Source organism: Mobula hypostoma, chromosome 7, assembly GCF_963921235.1.
Source record: "Mobula hypostoma chromosome 7, sMobHyp1.1, whole genome shotgun sequence".
Taxonomy (NCBI): Eukaryota; Metazoa; Chordata; class Chondrichthyes; order Myliobatiformes; family Myliobatidae; genus Mobula; species Mobula hypostoma.
The window spans coordinates 18,960,236-18,984,321 of NC_086103.1; the positions used below are offsets into that span (position 1 = coordinate 18,960,236).

The following is a 24,086-nucleotide window of genomic DNA, read 5'->3' on the forward strand; positions in this document are numbered from 1 at the left end:
ATTCTCCACTTTGGCATCCCTCTTACCTCTTCTCTTCTTCTCACCTGCCTATAGAACATAGAACTTAGAACATAGAATAGTACAGCACATTACAGGCCCTTTGGTCCACAATGTTATGCTCTCCCTCAAACCCTGCCTCGCATATAACCTCCCACCTTAAGTTCCTCCATATACCTGTCTAGTAGTCTCTTAAACTTCACTAGTGTATCTGCCTCCACCACTGACTCAGGCAGTGCATTCCACACATCAACTACACCCTGAGTAAAAAACCTTCCTCTAATATCCCCGTTGAACTTCCCACCCCTTACCTTAAAGCCATGTCCTCTTGTATTTAGCAGTGGTGCTCTGGGGAAGAGGCGCTGGCTATCCACTCTATCTATTCCTCTTATTATGTTGTACACCTCTATCATGTCTTCTCTCATCCTCCTTGTCTCCAAAGAGTAAAGCCCTAGCTCCCTTCATCTCTGATCATAATGCATACTCTCTAAACCAGGCAGCATCCTGGTAAATCTCCTCTGTACCTTTTCCAATGCTTCCACATCCTTCCTATAGTGACGTGACCAGAACTGGACACAGTACTCCAAGTGTGGCCTAACCAGAGTTTTATAGAGCTGCATCATTACATCACAACTCTTAGACTCTATCTCTCGACTTATGAAAGCTAATACCCCATAAGCTTTCTTAACTACCCTATCTACCTGTAAGGCAACTTTCAGGGATCTGTGGACATGCACCCCCAGATCCCTCTACACCTCCACACTACCAAGTATCCTGCCATTTACTTTATACTCTGCCTTGGAGTTTGTCCTTCCAAAGTGTACCACCTCACACTTCTCCAGGTTGAACTCCATCTGCCACTTCTCAGCCCACTTCTGCATCCTATCAATGTCCCTCTGCAATCTTCAACAATCCACTACACTATCTACAACACCACCAACCTTTGTGTCGTCTGCAAACTTGCCAACCCACCCTTCTACCCCCACATCCAGGTCGGTAATAAAAATCACGAAAAGTAGAGGTCCCAGAACAGATCCTTGTGGGACACCACTAGTCACAATCCTCCACTCTGAATGTACACCCTCCACCACGACCCTCTGCCTTCTGCAGGCAAGCCACTTCTGAATCCACCTGGCCAAACTTCACCGGATCCCATGCCTTCTGACTTTCTGAATAAGCCTACCATGTGGAACATTGTCAAATGTCTTAATAAAATCCATACAGATCACATCCACTGCACTACCCTCATCTATATGCCTAGTCACCTCCTCAAAGAACTCTATCAGGCTTGTTTGACATGATCTGCCCTTCACAAAGCCATGCTGACTGTCCCTGATCAGACCATGATTCTCTAAATGCCCATAGATCCTATCTCTAAGAATCTTTTCCAACAGCTTTCCCACCACAGGTGTAAGGCTCACTGGTCTATAATTACCCGGACAATCCCTACTACCTTTTTTTGAATAAGGGGACAACATTTGCCTCTCTCCAATCCTCCGGTACCATTCCCGTGGACAATGAGGACATAAAGACCCTAGCCAGAGGCTCAGCAATCTGCTCCCTCGCCTTGTGCAGCAGCCTGGGGAATACTCCGTCAGGCTCCGGGGACTTATCTGTCCTAATGTATATTAACAACTCCAACACTTCCTCTCCCTTAATATCAACATGCTCCAGAACATCAAGCTTACTCATATTGTCCTCACCATCATCAAGTTCCCTCTCATTGGTGAATACCGGAGAGGAGTATTCATTGAGGACCTCACTCACTTCCACCGCCTCCAGGCACATCTTCCTACATTTATCTGTAATCGGTCCTACCTTCACTCCTGTCATCCTTTTTTTCTTCACATAATTGAAGAATGCCTTGGGGTTTTCCTTTACCCTACTTGCCAAGGCCTTCTCATGCCCCATTCTTGCTCATCTCAGCTCCTTCGTAAGCTCCTTTCTTGCTTCCTTATATTCCTCAATAGACCCATCTGATCCTTGCTTCCTAAACCTCATGTATGCTGCTTTCTTCCACCTGACTAGATTTTCCACCTCACTTGTCACCCGTGGTTCCTTCACCCTACCAATCTTTACCTTCCTCACTGGGACAAATTTATCCCTAACATCCTGCAAGAGATCTCTAAACATCACCACATGTCCATAGTACATTTCCCTGCAAAAACATCTTCCCAATTCACACTCACAAGTTCTAGCCTTATAGCCTCATAATTTGCCCTTCCCCAATTAAAAATTTTCCTGTCCTCTCTGATGCTATCCTTTTCCATGATAATGCTAAAGGCCAGGGAGCGGTGGTCACTGTCCCCCAGATGCTCACCCACTGAGAGATCTGTAACCTGACCCAGTTCATTACCTAGTACTAGATCTAGTATGGCATTCCCCCTAGTTGGCATGTCCACATACTGTGACAGGAATCCGTCCTGGACACACTTAACAAACTCTGCCCCATCTAAACCCTTGGAACTAATCAGGTGCCAATCAATATAGGGAAGTTAGAGTCACCCATGATAACAACTCTGTTATTTTTGCACCTTTCCAAAATCTGCTTCCCAATCTGTTCCTCTGTATCTCTGCTGCTACCAGGGGGCCTATAGAATACCCCCAGTAGAGTAACTGCTCCCTTTCTGTTCCTGACTTCCACCCATACTGACTCAAAAGAGGATCCTGCTACATTACCCACCCTTTCTGTAGCTGTAATAGTATCCCTGACCAGTAATGCCACCCTCCCCCCCTTCCCCCCCTCTCTATCCCTTTTAAAGCACTGAAATCCAGGAATATTGAGAATCCATTCCTGCCCCGGTGCCAGCCAAGTCGCTGTAATGGCCACTACATCATTATCCCATGTATGTATCCAAGCTCTCAGTTCATCACCTTTGCTCCTGATGCTTCTTGCATTGAGGTACACACACTTCAGTCCTTCTACCTTACTACCTTTACACCCTTTATTCTGCTTCTCTTTCCTCAAAGCCTCTCTATATGTTAGATCTGGCTTTACTCCATGCACTTCTTTCACTGCTCTATCGCTCTGGGTCCCATCCCCCTTGCAAATTAGTTTAAACCCTCCCGAACCATGCTAGCAAACCTACCTGCAAGGACATTGCTCCCCCTCGAGTTCAGGTGCAACCTACCCAATCTGTACAGGTCCCACCTTCCCCAGAAGAGATCTCAATGATCTAAAAATCTAAAACCCTGCTCCCTGCACCAACTCCTCAGCCACGCATTCAACTGCCATCTCCTCCAATTCTTATCATCACTGTCACGCAGCACTGGCAGCAATCTTGAGAACGTCACCCTTGAGGTCTGGTTCTTCAGCCTTCTGTCTAGTTCCTGAAACTCACACTTCAGGACCTCATCCCTCTTCCTGCCTATGTCATTGGTGCCAACATGTATCATGACTTCTGGTTGCTTTCCCTCTTGTACCAGGAAGTCATGCACCCGGCCAGAGACATCCCAGACCCTGACACCCGGGAGGTAACAAACCATGCGGGTGTCCTTCTCATGTCCACAGAATCTCCTGTCTGCTCCCCTGACTATAGAGTCTCCAATGACGACAGCTCTCCTCTTCTCCGTCCCACCCTTCTGCACCACCGTGTCAGACTCAGTGCCGGAGGGCCTGCCACCATGGCTCACACCTGGTCAGTCGTCTCCGCCAACAGTATCTAGGATGGTAAACTTATTATACAGGGGAATGGCTACAAGGGTGCTCTGCACTACCTGTCTGCTCACCTTCGCTTTCCCCCCTCTGACTGTCACCCAATGACCTGCTTCCGACAGCCTAGGTGTGACTACCTCCCTGTAGCTTTCATCTATGACTGCCTCATTCTCCCTTACAAGTCGAAGATCATCCAGCTGCTGCTCCAGATTCCTTACACGGTCTTTCAGATCGCCCAGCTGTATGCACTTCTGGCAGATGCGACTCTGTGGGAGAGGGGTGTTCCCCCAAGACTGCCACATCTCATATGAGAGGCACATCACCGTCTCAGGAGGAGTTGTAAAGTCCAACTGCGAGGAAGCTTGTCCTCCGCCTCTTCTCGTCGAAGCCTCTCGAGTCAAAGCCTCAAAGCTCCACTCCTTCACTGGCCCACTCACTCACTGGCCGCTCCGCTTGAGCTACCCCTCTATTTATCTGTTTGAGTTTTTCAAAATGCTTGGTCACCTGACCTCAATTGCCCGATCAGCTGCTTTCTGCTGAGTCTGAGCTATTCAAATATTAACTGTCTAATCAACGGCTTTCTGTTGATCCATTCAAATCTTGATTGACTTGGTTGCACAGACCAACTGCCAAAACTGCCAGATTCTCTCGAGTCAAAGCCTCAAAGCTCCACTCCTTCACTGGCCCACTCATTCACTATCACCTCCTCTTGTTTCCCCACCTCCATACCTCTCTCCCATGGTTCACTCTTCTCTCTTATATCATTTCTTCTTCTCCTTCCTGTCTCTCTTCCCCACTCACCTGGCTTCACCTGTCACTTTCTAGCTTGTACTCCTTCCTCTCCCATAACTTCTTATTCTGTCTTCTTCCCCTTCATTTCCACTCCTGATGAACTGTCTTCACCTGAAACATTGACTGTTTGTTCCTCTCCATCGATGTTGCCTGACCTGCTGAGTTTCTCCTGCATTTTGTGCATGTTACCCGGGGGCGGGGGGTGGGGGGGTGGGAAGGTATTGGGAAGAAAGAGGAAAGTGCTTTGACAGAGCTTTGGAAAAAGTAAACGAACTTGTGGAAAATCGTCAGATGAGACCTCTGAGAAACGTTAAATACAAAAAGAATCAAATGCACACCAGGAGAGTGTTGATTTGAACTCACCTAGCTTGCTGTCAGAGTGATTGTAAAGAGGGTCAGGCACATGGAGTGGTTTCATATGAATTAGATATTTCTGGGACAACAACATCATGTCTGACACAGGGGAGTGTGGATGCTGGAATCCAGAGCAAAAAGAAAAGAGGAACTCAGAGGGTCAGGCAGCATCTGTGGAGGGAAATAGACAAAACTTGTGAAACTCTAGGTGGTTTCCTGTCAGAATAATTAGAACTTGTACATAAGGATTCCACTTGCCTGAAGGGAACAAGAACTTTGGAAAACTTTAGCCAAGCTGCAGCTGCCAATAGATGGTCTCTGTTGGAGTTAGATTTTACTCTTCTCCTCCTTGCAAATCTTTTCCACGCATGATATAGAAATCTCCCTTGATGATCAGTTTGTCCCCCTTTGAGACGTGATCCAGGGTGTTTACAGGATTGGAGTGTACGTGCTGATTGTTGTAACACACTGGTCCTGTGTGAGAGTGAGTGACAGGGTCTGGGGACACTCATGGGGAAGTCGCTGGGATGCCAGACCAGCTCAATCTTCATGGCAAAACCCACCTCATTAAAACCATCCCTCCTGCAGGGATATCCCTCCTTTAGGGATCAGTGCTCATCGATCTGTTCTGTCCACAGTCTTAACCTGTCCCACCTCCTTGACACTGATGGTAAGAGTTGTCAAATGTGACATTTAAAAATAATTTGAAACCAAATTGTAATTACTGTAGTATGCTTTTCAGATTTAATTTGCTGTTATGTGGACTTCACAAGATGTTACCATTTCAACCTTGAACAAGTGAACAAAACACAAGTAATTCTGAAATAAATGTAGTTGATAATTATTGCTCATTGTCTCTGAAATACACTGTTATAAAATTCGATAGTGACCTCCACTGTTTCTCTGATACAGATTTATATCAGAGGAGTTACACCCTTTATCGTCCCAGCATAGAGTACAGTGAACTCCAACTGGCTTACAATTCTTATACTGCTTACACTCATGGTGTGTGGACCTGGTCATTGCATCAACCACGGGGCTATCACAAACAAATAGCATCTGCAAAATATTACGAGCCCATCAACGTCAGTAGCAGCGACTTTGGGAATCGACTGGGGACCTCGGAGAAACTATTCTATGGTACGAATTTCAACGTGAGGATTGTCCCGGTTTTGTTTGGAGATGCCGGAGTTTACACATGTTATCGGGAACCAACTACATTTCTGACCATTAAGTTAATCACAGTGAAAGGTAGACGACAGAATGTTACAGTTGCTTTTATCAATTAAGTCATTGTTTAAAATGTAAGTAACCTGCTTGTTTCCACAGTCACATCTGAACGGTCTGATACAGTGACTGAGGGAGACACCGTTACCCTGAGCTGCTCTGTGTCTGACGTCACTGCATCAACCAGACTGGTTTGGATCAACGGAGACGGTGAAACTGTTGGAGACAAAACACTGACTGGGGAAGAGAAATCACTGAGTCTGATCGTACATAAAGCTGACAGAGGCAGAGGGAAATGGACGTGTGGTGTGCTTGATCAAGACAGGATCCGGATTATCGTCCCGTATTATCAAGAGCACAGTGGTGAGTTACTGCGGGTTTGATCTTCATATTGAGAAACATGATCACATTTTGTGTCACCAATTGTTCTATTTGCCAGCAGTGACACCTCTTTATATCCTGTGTGGGTGGCTCTCTAATTGGGCTGTCGATCCTGTTGCTTTTGTGATCGAAAATATTCTTCGTCAGTTAACAAAGGCATAGAACTTGCTTTTGATCGTTCTATTAAATTTTACCAGGACAAAGGAAACGAGGGGAGAAGTGTGGTGAGAGACAGAGAGCAGTGAAAGACAGCTCAGGAAAAAAGAGAGCAAACAAAGGGATCTGGTCTTATGTCAAACCATTGATTGCATTGAAATTGAAATTTAACCAGTAATTTAACTAAATAAATAGCCAGATTCAATTAACAAGATATCAGCCTCTGAATCTAAAAATTTTACAGAAAAATACTGAGGCAACTTTAAACACTGAACATTCACATGTGTGTCAGAGATTATATAAAAATACAAACTAGCATAACAAAGTTAAACTGCAAGATAAACAACATTTTCACAGCCCATCCAACAGGATTGTAATACGAACCACGGGTTAATTCTGTGTCCTCAGAATCAGTCTTGAAACTTCCCTTTTCCCTGTAACACTGATGCTCTTGGGAGGCTCACGGAATCAGGACAACATTGGGTAATGACAGCAAAATGGAGACTTCCCATTGGATCTGGACCATTGACACAATCACCACACACCTTCTCTCATGTCCACACATGCTGATCCTGAACACAATCACCACACACCTTCTCCCATGTCCGTATAGGCTGATGCTGAACACATTCAGGACATTAGTGACAAGGTCCTGAGACTGACTGGGCATCAGGTAACTCAGTGTAGAAACTCCAACAAAACACAGAAAGGCAGTTAAAAGCTCTTAAAATTAAATTTAAATGGTTAATCTTTAAAATCTCAAATTGTAAAAGACAAGCAAGATGCTGAAAACATCCAACTGAATTTCAACTGAGAAATTGCTTCTCCTTTCCCACCTTCAACCAGACCTGACCTGGATCATATTAGAGAGTGATTCTTCAGTGTAATATTGGGAATCACAGCAATTAGTGAATTGAATTGACTTTATTACTTACATTCATCATATACATGAGGAGTAAAAATATTTACATGACATCTCCATTTATATGTGCAATGTACAATTTATAGTAATTTATAATAAATGGTATGTACAACAGGACAGTCAATATAACATAGAAATAAAATTGTATCATTGTGAATTAATCAGTCTGATGGCCTGGTGGAAGAAGCTGTCCCATAGCCTGTTGGTCCTGGCTGTTACGCTGCGATAGCTGGGTGGTAGCAGCTGGAACAGTTTGTTGTTGGGGTGACGAGTCCCCAATGATCCTTCGGGCCCTTTTTACACACCTGTCTTTGTAAATGTCCTGAATAGTGGGAATTTCACATCGACAGATGCGGTGTTCTGTCCGCACCACTCTCTGCAGAGTCCTGCGATTGAGGGAAGTACAGTTCCCATACTAGGCAGTGATGCAACCAGTCAGGATACTTTCAATTGTGCCCTTATAGAACATTCTTAGAATCTGGGAGCCCATACCAAACCTCTTCAACTGTCTGAGGTGAAAGAGGTGCTGTTTTGCCTTTTTCACCTCACAGCTGGTATCTACAGACCACGTGAGATCGTCAGTGATTTTTATGCTGAGGAACTTAAAACTGTTCACCTTCTCAAACCCAGATTCATTGATGTCAATAGGGGTTAGCCTGTCTCCATTCCTTCTGTAATCCACAACCAGCTCCTTTGTCTTTCCAACATTGAGGGAGAGGCTATTTTCTTGACATCACTGTGTCAGGGTGACTTCTTCTCTGTAGGCTGCCTCATTATTATCTGAGATTAGCCCAATCAGTGTAGTGTCGTCAGCAAATTTAATTAGCAGATTGGAGATGTGGGTGGCGACACAGTCATGGATATACAGGGAGTAGAGGAGGGGGCTTAGGACACAGCCCTGGGGGCACCTGTGTTGAAGGTCAGAGGGGCAGAGTTGAGGGAGCCCACTCTTATCACCTGCTGGGAAATTTCCAGGAAGTCCAGGATCCAGCTACACAAGGCGTGGTGGAGGCCGAGGTCTCTGAGCTTCTTGTTGAATTCCCTGGAGGGAATTATGGTGCTGAATGCTGAACTCTAGTCCAAGAACAGCATTCTCACATCAGCATCCCTCTTCTTCACTCGTGTAAGGACAGAGTGCAGAATTGTGGCTATTGTGTCATCTGTCTACCGACGTGTCAGAAGGTGAATTGTAGGAGGTCCAGTGTGGGTGGCAGCATGCTACAGATGTAGCCTCTCAAAGCATTTGCTTACTATTGAGGTGAGTGTGACAGGACGTCAGTTGTTCAGACATGTTACCTCGGTCTTTTTAGGTGCAGGGATAATGGTGGATATTTTGAAGCAGGGGGGCACTCTACACAGGGAGAGGGAGAGATTAAAAATGTCTGCAAATGCACCTGCCAGTTGTGCTGCGCACACTTTGAGTACTCGTCCTAGGGTGCCGTCCGGTCCCACAGCCTTGTGACTGTCCACCCGTTGGAAACACCCGTGTATTTCGAGCTCAGAGATGACCAAGCTGCCGGTTGCATCATCTGCAGGTCTCCTCAGGGGCTCAGTATTTGCAACATCGAATCCAGCGTGAAAAAGATTTAGCTCGTCTGGGAGAGAGGCAGTGATGTTGGAAACTCCACTGCGTTTAGCTTTGAAGTCTGCGATGGTGTGCAGACCTAGCCATGAGCTGCGTGTATTATTGGTGGAAAGTTGAGACTGAATCTTGTCTCTGTATTGTTATTTCGCTGACTTAATGACTTTGTGCAGATCGTAGCTGCATTTCCTGAGTTTCTGTTGATTACCGGCAACGTAAGCTCTGTGTCGCGCAGTAAGTGCTGCTCGCACTGAACTGTTCATCCAGGGTTTCTGGTTTGGATAGACCCTGACCGATTTCTGGGTGACATTATCCTTGATGCACTTCCAGATGAAACTCATGACCCGCTCTGTGAATTCAGAAACTTCCTCCTCATGGAAGTCATTCCAGTCGATGTCATCAAAGCAGTCCTGTAGCATGGAGACCAATTGGTCGGACCAACAGTGGACGGTTTTAATAATGACCGCCTTTGTTTCAGCTTCTGCCTGTACTTAGGTGGCAGAAAAAATGGAAGAGAGATCTGATTTTCCAAATGGAGGGGCGGGGGGGAGGGCATGAGGGGCACTTTGTAAGCATGCAAAAGGGGAGTTAGCACTGGTTGAATATGCTGTCTCCCCACGTGCCCACCTGGATGTGTTGGCAAAACTTCGGAGAGACTTTAGACAGTGTCACTCTATTAAAGTTACTGGCGACGATGAAGGCAGCCTCTGGGTGTGCAGTCTCCAGGGTGCTAATGGTCTCATACTGTTCCTTGAGAGCCCGGTAAGTATCAGCCTGCGGTGGACTATACACAGCTGTGAACTCTCTCGGCAGCCAGAAAGGTCTACACAGCAGCACCAGGTATTCCAGATCTGGGAAACAAAAGGATTTGAGAGCGTCCATGTTCCAGGGGTCATACCAGGCATTATTGACCATGAAGCATACTTTACTCCTCCCAGAGAGGTTTTTACACCTGTCCGCCTGGAACAGGGAGAACCCAAAGGGTTCGATGGCACGGTCCGGTATCTCCTCCATCAGCCAGGTCTCCACGAAGCGCAAAACATTATATTCCTTTGTTTCCCACTGGTAGGAGATTCTGGCTCTCAGTTTGCACAGCTCGTTGATCGGAGATTGAACATTAACCAGGAGTATGCTGGGGAGCGGTGGCCGGTTTGCATGCCATCTCAACCTCACCAGGACGCTGGCCCTTTTCCCTCGCCTCTGATGTCAGTTCCGAGATAGCGGCGGTGTAGTAGGTGAGTCTCCCGGTGATCGCGCAAGCAGGGGAACCCAATGTAGAAAAGGTGGCACCCAGTGGGTAAATGCCATCTTCCCGACGTTCAGAAGAGTCAGTCTATCATATCTGATGTGACTATCAGCTACTTGAACAAGAACTGAGAAGGAAATCACAAAAATTAAAAGTATGCTGTCAAGTTGGAACAGAACTTGCAACGTGGCCACCGTACGCAGCACCATCTTGGGTATCTGCAGATTTTCTCTTGTTTGTATTCAAAATATGGACTTATTCAGGTGTGTTCAAGTCTTGTATATAAATACATGTGTACAATGGGTGGAAATCTCCACTGACAATGTATCTTTGAATATTCTGACATCTGTGGACTATGTGATGGTTTCCTAGGAAAAGTGCCAGGCAATTAAAATATAGTTCTTTAGTCACTGTGTTGAAGGACAGCTCTCTCTGCAGACAATAGTGTGTATTCAACTGACAAGCCTTGTACTAGATGGACGATCAGTTCTTCATTGTATTAACTGGCTGCTATTCCCAACCTACTGTAGATTCAATAGCATCACAGCAGAGCAGCAGTTAGTGTGATAACTTACAGCTTGGGGCATCAATCTTCAGAGTTCAATTCCGGTGCCAACTTTAAGGAGTTTCTACGTCTTAATCAGCACATGGGCTTCCTCCCAGTGCTCTGGTTTCCTCTCACATTGCAAAGGTGTACCAGTTAGTCAGTTAATTTGTCATTGTAAATTGTCCAGTGATTAGGCTAGGACTGGATAGGTGGGGTTGCTGGGTGGTACAGCTGGGGTGTATGTGGTGTCAGGGAGGGGTAGCACCTCTGGTGGGGGAACATGCATGCGACAGCGGCCACACCCCGGGCAACGGCTTCGACAAGTCGGCTAAACCAGGTGAGTGTAGCCGACGGGTCTCAAACCCTCGGTGAGATAGGGAGTTGTCTATCCCAGCATGGGAAGACAGACTCCGGCTGATTGAGTGGGCGAGACCAATGGAAGCTCCAACAGTCAAGAAGGCGGTCTCTGCAAGCGTTGTGGAATGTGTAGAGCAGGACAAGACACAGAAGACATCTTGGTCATCCACTGCGCCTAGTCCCATTTCCAGCCGTCTACACTCTGTCTTGCCACTGGATCCAGATGGGAATTGGGAAGAGAGAGTGAGACTGACGCTGCACAACTCTCCCTCACTTAAATCCAAATCACGCGCTAGTCTCGACACTATCAATTGGTGTTGAGGTCCTCATCGACGTTGACGATGGATGAACACACATCTCATTGGATTGGAAGGGCCTGGTCTGTTCTGTATCTCTAAGTAAATCACCCATAACTTCTGAAAGATGTCCAGTGACTAATGGTCCCTGTCTCTAAAGCTTGACCCAAGAATCCATGTGCAGTCCAGATGTGGAGTGCAGTGACAAGGGAGGGTCAGTCCTCATTCATTAAACTCTCAAATTGCGACATGAATACACATCATCATTGATTTTAAAAGTGAGATGACTCATTTAGACTGATAGGAAAGGTTGGCAGCTGCAGTGAACACTGGAAGGTAAGAGTTATTGAGACTCTTTTCTGAAATAGAAGGAAGCATGGTTCAGGTGCAAGGAACTGGAAACATGTGAGTCCTTGGAAGAGGATGAAGAATACAAGAAGATATTTAAGAAAGAAATTGGGCTGGCAAAATAGGGCAAAGAAAAGCTTTAGTAGGGATCTTAAGGATAATCTGTAGAGATTTTTAAAAATATGCTAAGGAAAGAAAGTAACTAGGGAGAGAAAAGGGCCCCTGAAAAACCAAAGTGAATGTATACACTCAGTGGTTACTTTGGTAATTACACCTGTACACCTGCTTATTAATGCAAATATATGATCAGCCGGTCATGTGGCAGCAACTCAAGGAACAAGGCATGCAGACGTGGTCAAGAGATTCAGTTGTTCTTCAGACCGAACATCAGAATGGGGAAGAAATACAAAATAAGTACTTTGATCATGGAATAATTGTTGGTGTCTGGTGGGTTGATATGAGTATCTCAGAAACTGCTAATCTCCTGGAATCGTCATGTACTACAGTCTCCAGAGTTTACTGAGAAATGTGTGAGAAAAACATCCAGTGAGTGGCAGTTTTGTGGGTGAAAATGCTTGATCACGAGAGAGATTGGAGGAGAATGTCTAGACTGGTTCAAGCTGCAGGAAGTTGAGAGTAATTCAAATAACCACTCATTACAACAGTCGTGTGCAGAAGAGCACCTTGAATGTACAACATGTTGAACCTTGAAGTAGATGGGCTACAACAGCAGTACACCATGAACACACACTGAGAGGCCACTTTATTAGGTACAGGAGATTCCAAATAAAGTGGCCACTGTGCCTGTGTGTGGAGCCACGGGAAATGCGTGAGTTCCATAATGAAAAAAATCTCCACAATTTTTCCCATGGAATAAGGCATGAGGACAAGGAAACTTAGGAAAGTTATTGGGCAAGTCTCGTGGATAGTCCACATTACAGTGGAGGAGATGCTGAGTATCTTTAAACATTTGAAGGTAGCTAAGTTTCCAGAGCCTGATCCAGTGTATCCAAAGGCACTGAGGGAAGTTGTAGAAGAAATTGCGAGAACAATTTTTGTGTGTTGGAGATTATGTCTCACATATCTGATTGAGCTTTGAAGAAATACTCAAGAAAGGTGAATGAGGGAGGGTGTTGATTTGAGCTATACACAAACTGCATGTAAGTCATAATTGGCTGTGGTACACCACTTGGTACTGACCTTCAGTTAGTAAATGCTTAGCTGCTACCATCCTCTGCCCTCCAATCACCCTGACAATTATTTTTCCAACCTTCCTAAACATTTTGAATCCCCTCTGAACCAGTCTATCATATGGGGCATTGTAAGCACCTCAAAAAAATCCATGTGAAACCCATCTTTCATTTTTGTAATGATCAGTTATTTTAGTCATCTCATTTTAATTACCTTATTTCATTGCTTGCTGTGAAGTATCCTTCTTGTTAAAAGCTCCTGGTGCATCAGAAAGATTCATATGAACTTCAGGAGCTGTAATGAGATCATCGGCTCTGTGAGGGGGCACTGAAGAGCAGAGAACACCAAGGTTTGTAGAGCTCCTGAATTGGTTTACTGTTGTTTAACAAGAATGTTAATCATTTGGAGTTCCTCGTATTTCTCTCCTGAGACTGACTCTTTGTAATGTGGTCCCTAATGCTTTCTGCTTCAACATGTAAAGTTTATTTTGATAGGCTCAGGGATTCCATGTGATTTGTATTATTGAATTCGATGCCTGATTAGCGCTAATCACTACGTCTAGTTTTGAGAATGTTACTTCTTGCAGTGTCACTCAGCCGAGCCAGCGATGTAGTTTTGGAATTATTATGAATAAGCTCTCAATGCCATCTCTGCATCAGAAACTGTCTTTCCTCTGCACTTGGGTTCCATTCTTGCCAGTACACATTGTGACGGGGGCTGAAAGGATGTTTCAGAAATCCCAAACAATTTTAATCAGAAAGTATGAACAGAATCAGAATTCACAACTTACACGAATGAATTCTCCGAAATGCTCTTCATGACACACATCACATTGAGAAGCTGTTGTCTGATTATTTTTACTTTTTCATTTGCAGGAAGTGGGAAATCTATCTACTTTCTCCATCAGGAAGGGAACTTTGTATTGAATGGACCAGACAATCCTGGAAGTGACTCCATAGATTTGGAATGGAGGCCACACACAGGGCAACAAACCACAAAGCGATTGGCCACTTTTCACAGAGAAGATCAGCGGTGGGCCGTACAATGGAGTGATGAGTTCAGTAAAATACCAGACATTTCCCAGAGGTTATATGTGGACTGGGGTACCCTTAATCTGAAAATCAGGAAGCCCACCTTTGAACTTGCAGGACTGTTCACCTGGACACAGACACAGTCCGGTGGGAAAATCGTGAGACAGTGGGAAGTATTTGGGATCAAAGGTAAGTTGGTTAATGAGTACAATGGGGTCAAAAACATGATTTTTCTGTGACTATTTTTTCAGGTTCCAAACATCATGTTGGGATTGTATCCACATATTTTCTGGAAATGTCAGCAACGAAAGAAATCTCAAAATAGATTTGGTGACATATACGTTTTTGATAATAAATTTACTGTAAACTTTGATCCACTCGGCCCAGGATCCAGCATGAAATGAATTGTTCATTAAAATCAGCCTTGTGGGTAACAATATTTGAGTCGTTTATATGGTCAGTTTTTATAAACATTGCTGCAGAGTTGGGGTTGATGGCATTGAACCTGTGTGAGAGCTGAGGAAAATGGCTCTGGTCTCCTGAATATCTAAACCACAGCTCATCTGTGACAAAGTCATGGAATTTGAAATTGGAATGGCAGCAGAGAGGCTCATGTTCAGTAAAATTGCTCATTGAAGTTGATGGAGACATTGAGATTTTCACACAGCCACAGCAACATGTGGAAATCTGATGTTGCTGTCAGTAATTCCCAGCTTAGCCATCGGGTGATCTGTTTTAAGACTTCCCCAGTGGAATAATTGGATATTAATGAATTGATGAAAATATGAAGAATTTATAAACTGCTCTAAGACAGAGATTTTTTCATATGTTAAAATGTAGATCATCAAACTCTAATACACTAAATTGATTTTAAGTGACTGGAACATAATTCCCTCAGATAAACTGAGCACAGTTGGTCAGTATTTGGTTAACTATCTGTTTGTAGAGAAATGACAATTCTGCCTGGAGCAGTTCAGAGAGCCTGTGGGGAACTGAACCACACATCATGTGTCTGTTTCCACAGTTGAGGCCGACTCACAGAGACCTGTAATGGGCAGTGACGTCACCCTCAGCTGTACCATCTCCAGACTCCCAGATACCGTCAGTCTCCACTGGAAACCAAGAGGCTCATCCCAGAGGAACAACAACACTGATCAGATCCACCTGAATAACACCGTCTATCTGATGGTCCAACATGTTGGAACAGGAGATCCCAGTCTGTACACATGGGAAGTTCAGGAAAATGGCTCCATTGTTCTCACTGGAGACACCAAAGTTGGAGTGGATGAGGGTGAGTCCAAAGCTGCCCAGGAGCAGGTATGAATATAATTGATTATAAACTGTTCCACATATTGTACAGTGAGCATACTCCACCGTGGGATTTCACTGCAGGGCGTGGTCATTGCTTTTACCCCAGGACAAAGTGTATGTATACACCCAGTGGCCACTTTATTCAGCACCTGTACCCCTGCTTGTTATTGCAAATATCTGATCAATCAATCCTGTGGCAACAACTCAATGCACAAAAGCATGCAGACATAGTCAAGAGGTTCAGCTGTTGTTCGGACCAAAGATCAGAAGGGGGAAGAAATGTAATCTAAGTGACTTTGACCGTGGAATGATTGTTGGTGCAAATAGGGTGGTTTGACATTCTCAGAAACTGCTGATCTCCTGAGATTTTCACACACAGCAGTCTCTAGAGTTTACAAGAATGGTGCAAAGAAAAACACCCAATGATCAGCAGTTGTTTGCGTGAAAATGCCTTGTTAATGAGGGAGGTCAGAGGAGACTGGCTCAAGCTGACAGTAACTCAGATAACCATGTGTTACAATAGGGATGTGTAGAAGAGCATTACTGAACACATTGAAATTTGAAGGGCTACAGCAGCAGAAGACCATAAGCATACACTCTGTGGCCTCTTGATTAGCTAATGGACAATTTAATAAAGTGGCCACAAAGTGTAAAGTGGAGACACTGAGACTGATGGAGCCACCAATCAATCATTTCAATTCACCTTCAGGAATCAAAGTGAATAAAGTCCATCCGTGGATGCAAACAAATAGTCTTCCAGTTTGTAATGAAAGAGGGGAAAAGGGAACTACAAACTAATTAAAAGTACAGATACAGAGGCAGCAAGGTATTGTAATGGTTAGCACTATGTTTTACAATACCAGCGACCCAGTTTCATTTCATACCTGTGCCTGTAAGGAATCTGTACGTTCCCCCTGTGATCACATGGGTTTCCCTTGGGTGCTGCAGTTTCCTCCCACAGTCCAAAGAAGTACTGGTTGGTAAGTTAATTGGTCATTATAAATTTTCTCATAATTAGTCTACTCCATGCTGTATCTCAATAAATAAATATACAAACAAATAAACAAATAACACAATTAAGCTATTGGCTGTGACATTCTCCGGAGGTCTCTGCTGGCATGAGTCACTTAAGGAAGTATTCTAAATGTTTCTTATTTAAAGGGAGTTCTCATTTCTCAGTAGCATTGAATCTTTCTCAGGTCATTTATCATCTCCAGTTCAACAGTGTCTCTTTGCTGACTCTGTGTTTTGGGACAATGGGCATCTCAGTTGGTATCGTCTACATTCCAGCTCCCTATCAACGTCACTGTCTCAGCCATCCTAGCAGCGGGTATTTATCCCAGTGGAAACCTGAAACATCCATATCTCTGCATCTGTGATAACCTAATTCTTTGCTTCTGTCCCTCTCTTGCAGATTTACACAGTAAGATGTACATAGTTTATCGGTCAGACATAGATCACAGTGAACTCAAGCTGATTTGTGAAAGTTATTCTGAGTTAAGTAAGACCAAATGGACTTGGAAGTCACATTTCCAGAATCAGGTGATGGAAATAGCAACTACCTACAAAGCTCAGCCTATCATTATCAGTAGGAGGAGCTACTTTGAGAACCGACTGGGAACTACACAGGAAATTCTGAATGTCAGTAACTTCATCTTGAGGATTGTTCCTGTGCAGTTTGAAGATGCCGGAGATTACACATGTTCTCTGGGATCACATCCATACGTGACCATTGAATTAATCACAGTTAGAGGTAGGAAACAGAATGTTTTCAGTGATATGTCACTGGGAGAGAATGTGCAGTTTGCATACATACTGCAATTTCAGCACAAGTTTCTCCAGTTATATCCCTTGTTTGAGAAGTTGTTTTTTACTCCAAAACTTCTGCTGAAGTTTATTTGCATCTTACTAAACTTTATTACTGTGTTAAACCAACAGAATCTAGCAATACTTTGAAAAATTCTTTTCACTTAATTTGCTTTTAAACTTTTTTACTTTATTCTTGAGAACTAATGTGGTGAAATTTGTTTCCCACAGCTACAAATAAGACAGTCACAAATAATCAGTATTTCTTCATTACATTAAAAAAAATTAATTCAAATCCTCTAAAGTCATGCCCAGAATACTTCCTCTCCTCAGATGTTATAGATTGATGTTTGAAGCCTCAATCAAGGTTTTAAGATGAATAAGAATCTGAAACAGATTTAATATCACTGACATATGTTGTGAAATTTGTTATTAATTGGTATGAGTTCTTTGCAACATGTGATAATTTAAAAAAACTGCAAATTACAGTTTCTATAGATATGTACATCTGAAGATAGAAGGTTAAATTGAATGAGTAGTGTAAAAAGAGAAAAAAAGTGGTGAGGTAGTGTTTATGGGTTCAGTGTCCATTCAGAAATCCGATGGCAGAGGAAAGAAGCTATTCCTAATAGATTGATATGTGCCTTCAGGCTTCTGTACCTCGTTCCAGTTGGTAACAATGAGAAGAAGATATGTCCTGGGAGACGGAGTTGCCTAATGATACATGTTGCATTTCTGAGGCATTTCTCCTCGAAGATGTCCTAGTGTCCATGATAGAGCTGACTGAGTTTGCATCATTCTGCAGCTTATTGTGATCCTGTGCAGGGCTCCACCCCAACCCCTCCCCTATACCAGATGGTGATGCAGCCGTGTGATTCAGGAATTTTACAATTAAGATTCATTCATCTCTTGTAGAGTGGGAGTGTTTTGCACTGGGTCATTATGTTCAGGGGCTGATCATTATACAATGTGTTCAAAACTGATGTAAAAGACAAGTTCAAATTGTGCAATAAAATGTTGCTTACTTATAGTGCCAGTGATGATTTGGGTTAGTTTTACAGTCAACAGAAAAAAGCAATACAGTTGAGTTGGAACTTTGGCCATTGTTTAAAATCCAGTGATTTGCTGTTTCCACAGTCACAGCTGAACCACCCGATGCAGTGACTGAGGGAGACACTGTTACCCTGAGCTGCTCTGTGTCTCAGGTCACTGCATCAACCAGACTGGTTTGGATCAATGGAGACGGTGAAACTGTGGATGAGAAAATATTCATGGAATGGAAGAATGAAGGTGACTCTTTGCGGCTGATTATTCCAACAGATGATAAAGTCCAAATAAAATGGACGTGTGTTTTGTTTCATCAAAACAGACCCAAGATTTTTATTCCATATTATCTTCAGGTGAACAGTAAGTGACTTACGTTCAAGTTTCTGATATCTCTTTTTTCAAATTTTAGACATTTCTGCTATATCTCAGGGCCCATCACATGCCTGTAACTTTACTTCTATGGTAAGTAGACCAGGTCTCAGATGGGATCACTGTTGGATGGTTGACTATAGAGCAAAAGCTGCCTTAGTACATAGAAAGCAATCATGAACTTAATCATCAATGTCCGTCCTTTCTGAGAGGTGACCTGAGATATGACAAGTGATCCGTGTTTCCCAGGGTATCACGGTGAACCTTTATTATTAGTGGACAGTGTTATACAGTGAAGTAGGTAATGGAGGATCTTTGTGTTGTTGTTGGAGGGGACCATTCTTTCAAAAGATAGCACCAAGGCAGACTTAGCAAAATCCTCCTCAAAGATTAGCTTTCTTAGTTACATGTACATCCAAATATGGAATGAAATGTGTCATTTTTGACAATGACCAACACAGTACAAGGGTGTGTTGGTTGGTAGCCCAAAAGTGTTGTCATGCTTCCAGCACCGACGTAGGATGCTGACGAGTTACTAACCATTACTAACCTGTATGTCTTCGAAATGTGGAAGGAACTGGAGCACCCAGAGGAAGCACACAGTCACGGAGAACATATAGGGTCCTTACAGGTAGCCTCGGGAATTGAACCCTGTTCGCTGATGCTGTAAAGTGTTATGATAGCTGCTATTTAACGTGCCAGCTGCACGTGGTATTGGAGCAATCTGGTTCAGGAACAGTTTTTACACTTCAACAATGAGGTTCCTGAACCTCACCTCACTCACCTTAACTCTGAACTGATTCCACAACCTATGCACTCACTTTCAAGAAGACTGAACTCATGCTCTCAGTATAATTTACAGTATTTCCTAATTTTTTAAATTATTATTTGCACTGTTTGTCCTACTTTGCACATCGGTTTGTGGGTAGCCTTTCACTGATTTCATTTTACTTCTCTGTTCTACTGTGAATGCATGCAAGAAAATGAATCACAAGGTAGTATACGGTGATATATATGGAGGGTTATGGGCTGAGTGCAGGTTGGTGTGACTAGGTGAGAGTGAGAGTCTGGCACGGACTAGAAGGGCCGAGATGGCCTGTTTCTGTGCTGTAATTGTTATATGATTATATAGTTATATGATATGTATGTAATTTGATAATTAATTTACTTTGAACATACAATTTTGAACTCTTGGGAATCTCTAGCCAATGGGCACTCAAGGTGGAGAACGTCGAGAGCCTCTGGTCCCTGTGGTGACAGCAGACAGAAGCATGGCATAAACAATAGAAGCAGTGAAACTCCACACAAGTTACTCACTGACCACCATGTCAGGTGGCTTCTACTCTGTCAGCAGAAGACTCTGTACTTCCCACATTGGCCTCATCAACCAGAGAGGAGAAAATCTTTCTTGGTCCCGACGGACTGGTGAGGTCTGGTCACTATAAACAGTTAATGAGCATAGCCATGATATGACAGATAGATATGAAAAATGAGAAATGTTTGCTCCTAATTGAATTTTACCCATGAATATTTCATTCAAAAATTAGCAGCTTAAAACTTTGATTTTCATTTACAGTAAAACAAGGATCAAAGCATGCAGGAAGTGGATTATGGAGTTCACAATGTTTAGGAAGGATGTGAAGGTGTCACGTCTATGCTGAAATCTGCATTGCACATGTAGCTTCATGTTTTGAGGAAATGCCTCTTGGTCAAAAATGGATTGAGTCAGGAATGTCAAGTGCAGTTTTCTGCTGCAACAAATAAAAGAGATGGAGGAACTCAGCGGATCAGGGAGCATCTATGGTGGGAAATGGATTCTCAACGTTTTGGATCAAGAACCTTCATCAAAATTAGAAAGGAAGAGGGTAGTTGGCCAATTTTAAAAGTGGACATGAGGCATTGAGATCCGCAGATGGGAGAGGATGGAGAGTGGGAATGATGTAAGAAGCTGGGAGGTGATAGGTGGAAGTGACAAAAGGCTGAAGAAGATGAAATCTGATAGGAGAGGACAGTGGACCACGGAATAAAGTGAAGGAAGTGAGGAGAACTGGAGGAAGAAATGTGCGGGTGAGATGGGGAGGGGGATGTGGGAAGAGATGGTTCGACAGTGGCCCATGGGATGAGAACATAATTCAGAAGGAGAGAATTATTTACCAGAGAGTTTTTACCAGAAGTTAGAGAAATTGACATTCATGCCATTAGATTGGAGACACCCAAGGTGGAATATGAGGTTCTGTTCCTCTATTCTGCAATTAGCCTCAACATAGCAGGAGAGGAGGCCTTGGACAGACATGACAGTGTGGGAATTCGAACAGGAGTTAAAATGGGATGTTCCAGGAGATCTGCTTGTTATGTGCTCAATGAAACCATCACACAATCTATGTTGGGTCTCAATGATGTAGAGGAGACTAGTTTCTTGCATGGAGAATATACATAAGCAATTTAAAATAGGCACAAAAATATTTATGAATGGAGGTACATCCAATTTCTAGGCAATTCTGGCACTCTTATGCTGCCATTTATTTGGATAGGTCTCAGCATTGACCAGTGTCATTTGGATAGGACCCAATATTGACCAGTGTCATTTTTATGGGACCCAGCATTGACCAGTGTCATTTATACAGGACTCAGCATTGACCAGTGTCATTTATACAGGACTCAGCATTGACCAGTGTCATTTCTGATGTCAACCTTCTAATGAAAGTACATTAGGTCAAAATGTTAACTGTTTCTTCGTCCACCAATGGTGCCCAATTGGCTGTATGTTTCCAACATCTTGTACCATTTGTATCATTTATCATGTATCAAATGACTCTACTCAACCTGGACATTCTCTCTCTCCCATTGAGCAGAAGATGTAAGTCTGAAAGCACATACCGCCAGGCTCAAGGACATCTTCTTGTTATTAGAATCAGATTCAGATTTATTATCATCAGTTTGTGTTGTGAAATGTGATAACTTAGCAGCAGCAGTACAATGCGTACATGATAACATAGAAAGAGAAAAAATAAGTATATCAATTATAGTGTGTATATATGCATGTTAAATAGTGAAAAACAGAAATAATCTATATGCTCTTATACAGCGAAATAGTTGCTGAGTGTGTGCCTTCAAGCATCTGTACCTCCCTCCTGACAGTAACAAATAGAAAAGGCCATGTCCTGCATGATGGGAGTCCTTACCAATGGACGCTGCCTTTCTGAGGCACCACTCCTTGAAGATGTCTTGGATACTATGGAGGCTAGTACCCAAGATGGAGCTGACTAATCTTACAACTTTTTGTGGGTTCTTTCAGTCCTGTATAGTAGCCCCTCCCCTCTCCAACCCATACCAGACAGTTATGCAGTCTGTCAGAATGCTGTCCATGGTATTTGTATAGTAGTATTTGAATGTTTTAGGTTACGACCCAAATCTCTTCAAACTCCTAATAAAACATCACTACTGTCTTGCCTTCTTTATAGCTGCATCAATATGTTTGAACCATGTTAGATCCTCAGAGATCTTGACCCCCAGGTACTTGAAATTGCTCACTTTCTCCACTTCTGTTCCCTCTGAGGATTAGTTCGTGTTCCCTCAGCTTACCCTTCCTGAAGTCCACAATCAGCTCTTTGGTCTTAATAACATTAAGTGCTCGATTGTTGCTGCGACACCACTCAACTAGCTGGTATATCTCGCTCCTGTACGCCCTCTTGTCTCCTTCTGAGATTCTACCAACAATGGTTGTAACATCAGCAAATTTATAGATGGCATATACCTAGCCACACAGTCATGGGTATAGAGGGAGTAGAGCAGTGGGCTAAGCACACATCCCAGAGGTGCACCAGTGTTGACTGTCAGTACGGAACAAATATTATTACCAATGCACACACATTACGGTGTTCTGGTTAGGAAGTCGAGGATCCAATTGCAGAAAGAAGTACAGAGGCCCAGGTTCTATAGCTTATCGATCAGGACTGTGTGAACAATGGTTTTAAATGCTAAGCTATAGTCAACAACCAGCACCCTGACACAGGTGTTCGCATTGTCCGTGTGATCTAAAGCCGTGTGAAGTTGAATTGTGATTGCGTCTGCTGTAGACCTATTGTGGCGATAGGCAAATTGCAGTTGGCCCATGTCCACACTGAGGCAGGAGTTGATTCTAGTCATGACCTACCTCTCAAAGCATTTCAAAGCAGACTCTTGAATGTACGTTTTCTCTGATAAGATGTACTCTCAACCTCAATGTAAACTTGCACTTTGTTTACCTGCACTGCAACTTCTCGTAGCTTTTACACTTTATTCTGCATTGTTATTGTTTTACATTGTTCCACCTCAGTGCACTGTGCCATGATTTAATCTGTGTGAACTGTATGCAAGACAAGCTTTTCAGTGTACCTTGGTACATATGACAATAACAAACCAATACCCAATACCAGATATTGAACATCAACTCCAGTAGGTCTTGAACACAAAGCTCCTCATCCTTTGGCCCAACTACAGCCTGCTTCTCTCAGGCGCTAAGGTGTCCTTTAAAAACAGGAGACAATGTCAGAGGAGTCACAGTGTGAATAGATCAGTGATGGGTGTATTCTGAAAATACACAAGTACATTTTCACTAGCACTGTAATCGATTAGTGAATTATTGGTAGGCGGTAGTTAAACGCACAGCAGAACTGTAGTACTTGAAAATCAGGAAGTTCTAGATGCAGGAATTCTGAAGGAAAGACCGAAGTACTGGAAACACGAAGTAGGTCTGACAGCATCTGAGGAAACAGAAAAAAGTTAACTTTTCAGGTCAAAGAAACTGTCTTGGAATCCGACAGGGCTTTTTCCAAAGACCCTTCCTTGAAATCTGATGGAATATTTTCGACCTGAAACATTAATTTTCCCAGTTCTCTTTCCGCAGAAGCAGCCTAACCTGCTGAGTGTATCTGGCATTTACAGCTCCAGTTTAGAGGGGATAGAAGTTCTGGGGCAAAAGCCTCCCCACTGTGGCAATTCTTATTCCAGTAGAAACACAGACTATGATGGACATTCCCCTGTTGAAGAGTGGGAGGCCTCACACAACTGGATTCCTATCAGCCGCATATTCCCAGACATCTCCGGCCAGAAAGAGATACCTGATTGAAATCGGGACCTCGATCCCACTGTGATTCATTTCTTGTCTTTCTCTGATGGTTATTGAGAACAGGTGTAGCTCTTCAACATTCAGGTTTGTTAACCTCAATCAGGAATTAAACCCAGAACCTGTGATCTAAATTAGTCAATGTTATTTCTCAGTCATTTAGACAGATTTTGAATGATGTCAGCAAAATAAGTGAGAAATTTGTGCTTCTTGTTTTGACAGAAGATTACAGTTTTAAGCACACCACTGTTGTAATTACTGCTGGACTGGCCCTTCTCCTCATCATTATCCTGGTGATGGTGTTGTGTCTAAGAAAGTGCAAGGTTATAGGTAAGGTACTTGAAGAAATGGGGAACGTGATTCCAAA

At 43.4% G+C, this 24,086-nt stretch overlaps 1 protein-coding gene across 1 annotated transcript in view; it reads left to right on the forward strand.

The window, feature by feature from the left end:
* LOC134348854 (uncharacterized) overlaps positions 1 to 24,086 on the forward strand; it is a 53,783-nt gene that overhangs the window by 12,877 nt on the left and 16,820 nt on the right. The window contains exons 5-11 of the mRNA XM_063052637.1: positions 5,711 to 6,049; positions 6,128 to 6,388; positions 13,927 to 14,271; positions 15,107 to 15,373; positions 16,808 to 17,146; positions 18,337 to 18,489; positions 23,942 to 24,049. Coding sequence (XP_062908707.1) covers positions 5,711 to 6,049; positions 6,128 to 6,388; positions 13,927 to 14,271; positions 15,107 to 15,373; positions 16,808 to 17,146; positions 18,337 to 18,489; positions 23,942 to 24,049 — 1,812 coding nt within the window. The remainder of the gene's footprint in view (positions 1 to 5,710; positions 6,050 to 6,127; positions 6,389 to 13,926; positions 14,272 to 15,106; positions 15,374 to 16,807; positions 17,147 to 18,336; positions 18,490 to 23,941; positions 24,050 to 24,086) is intronic.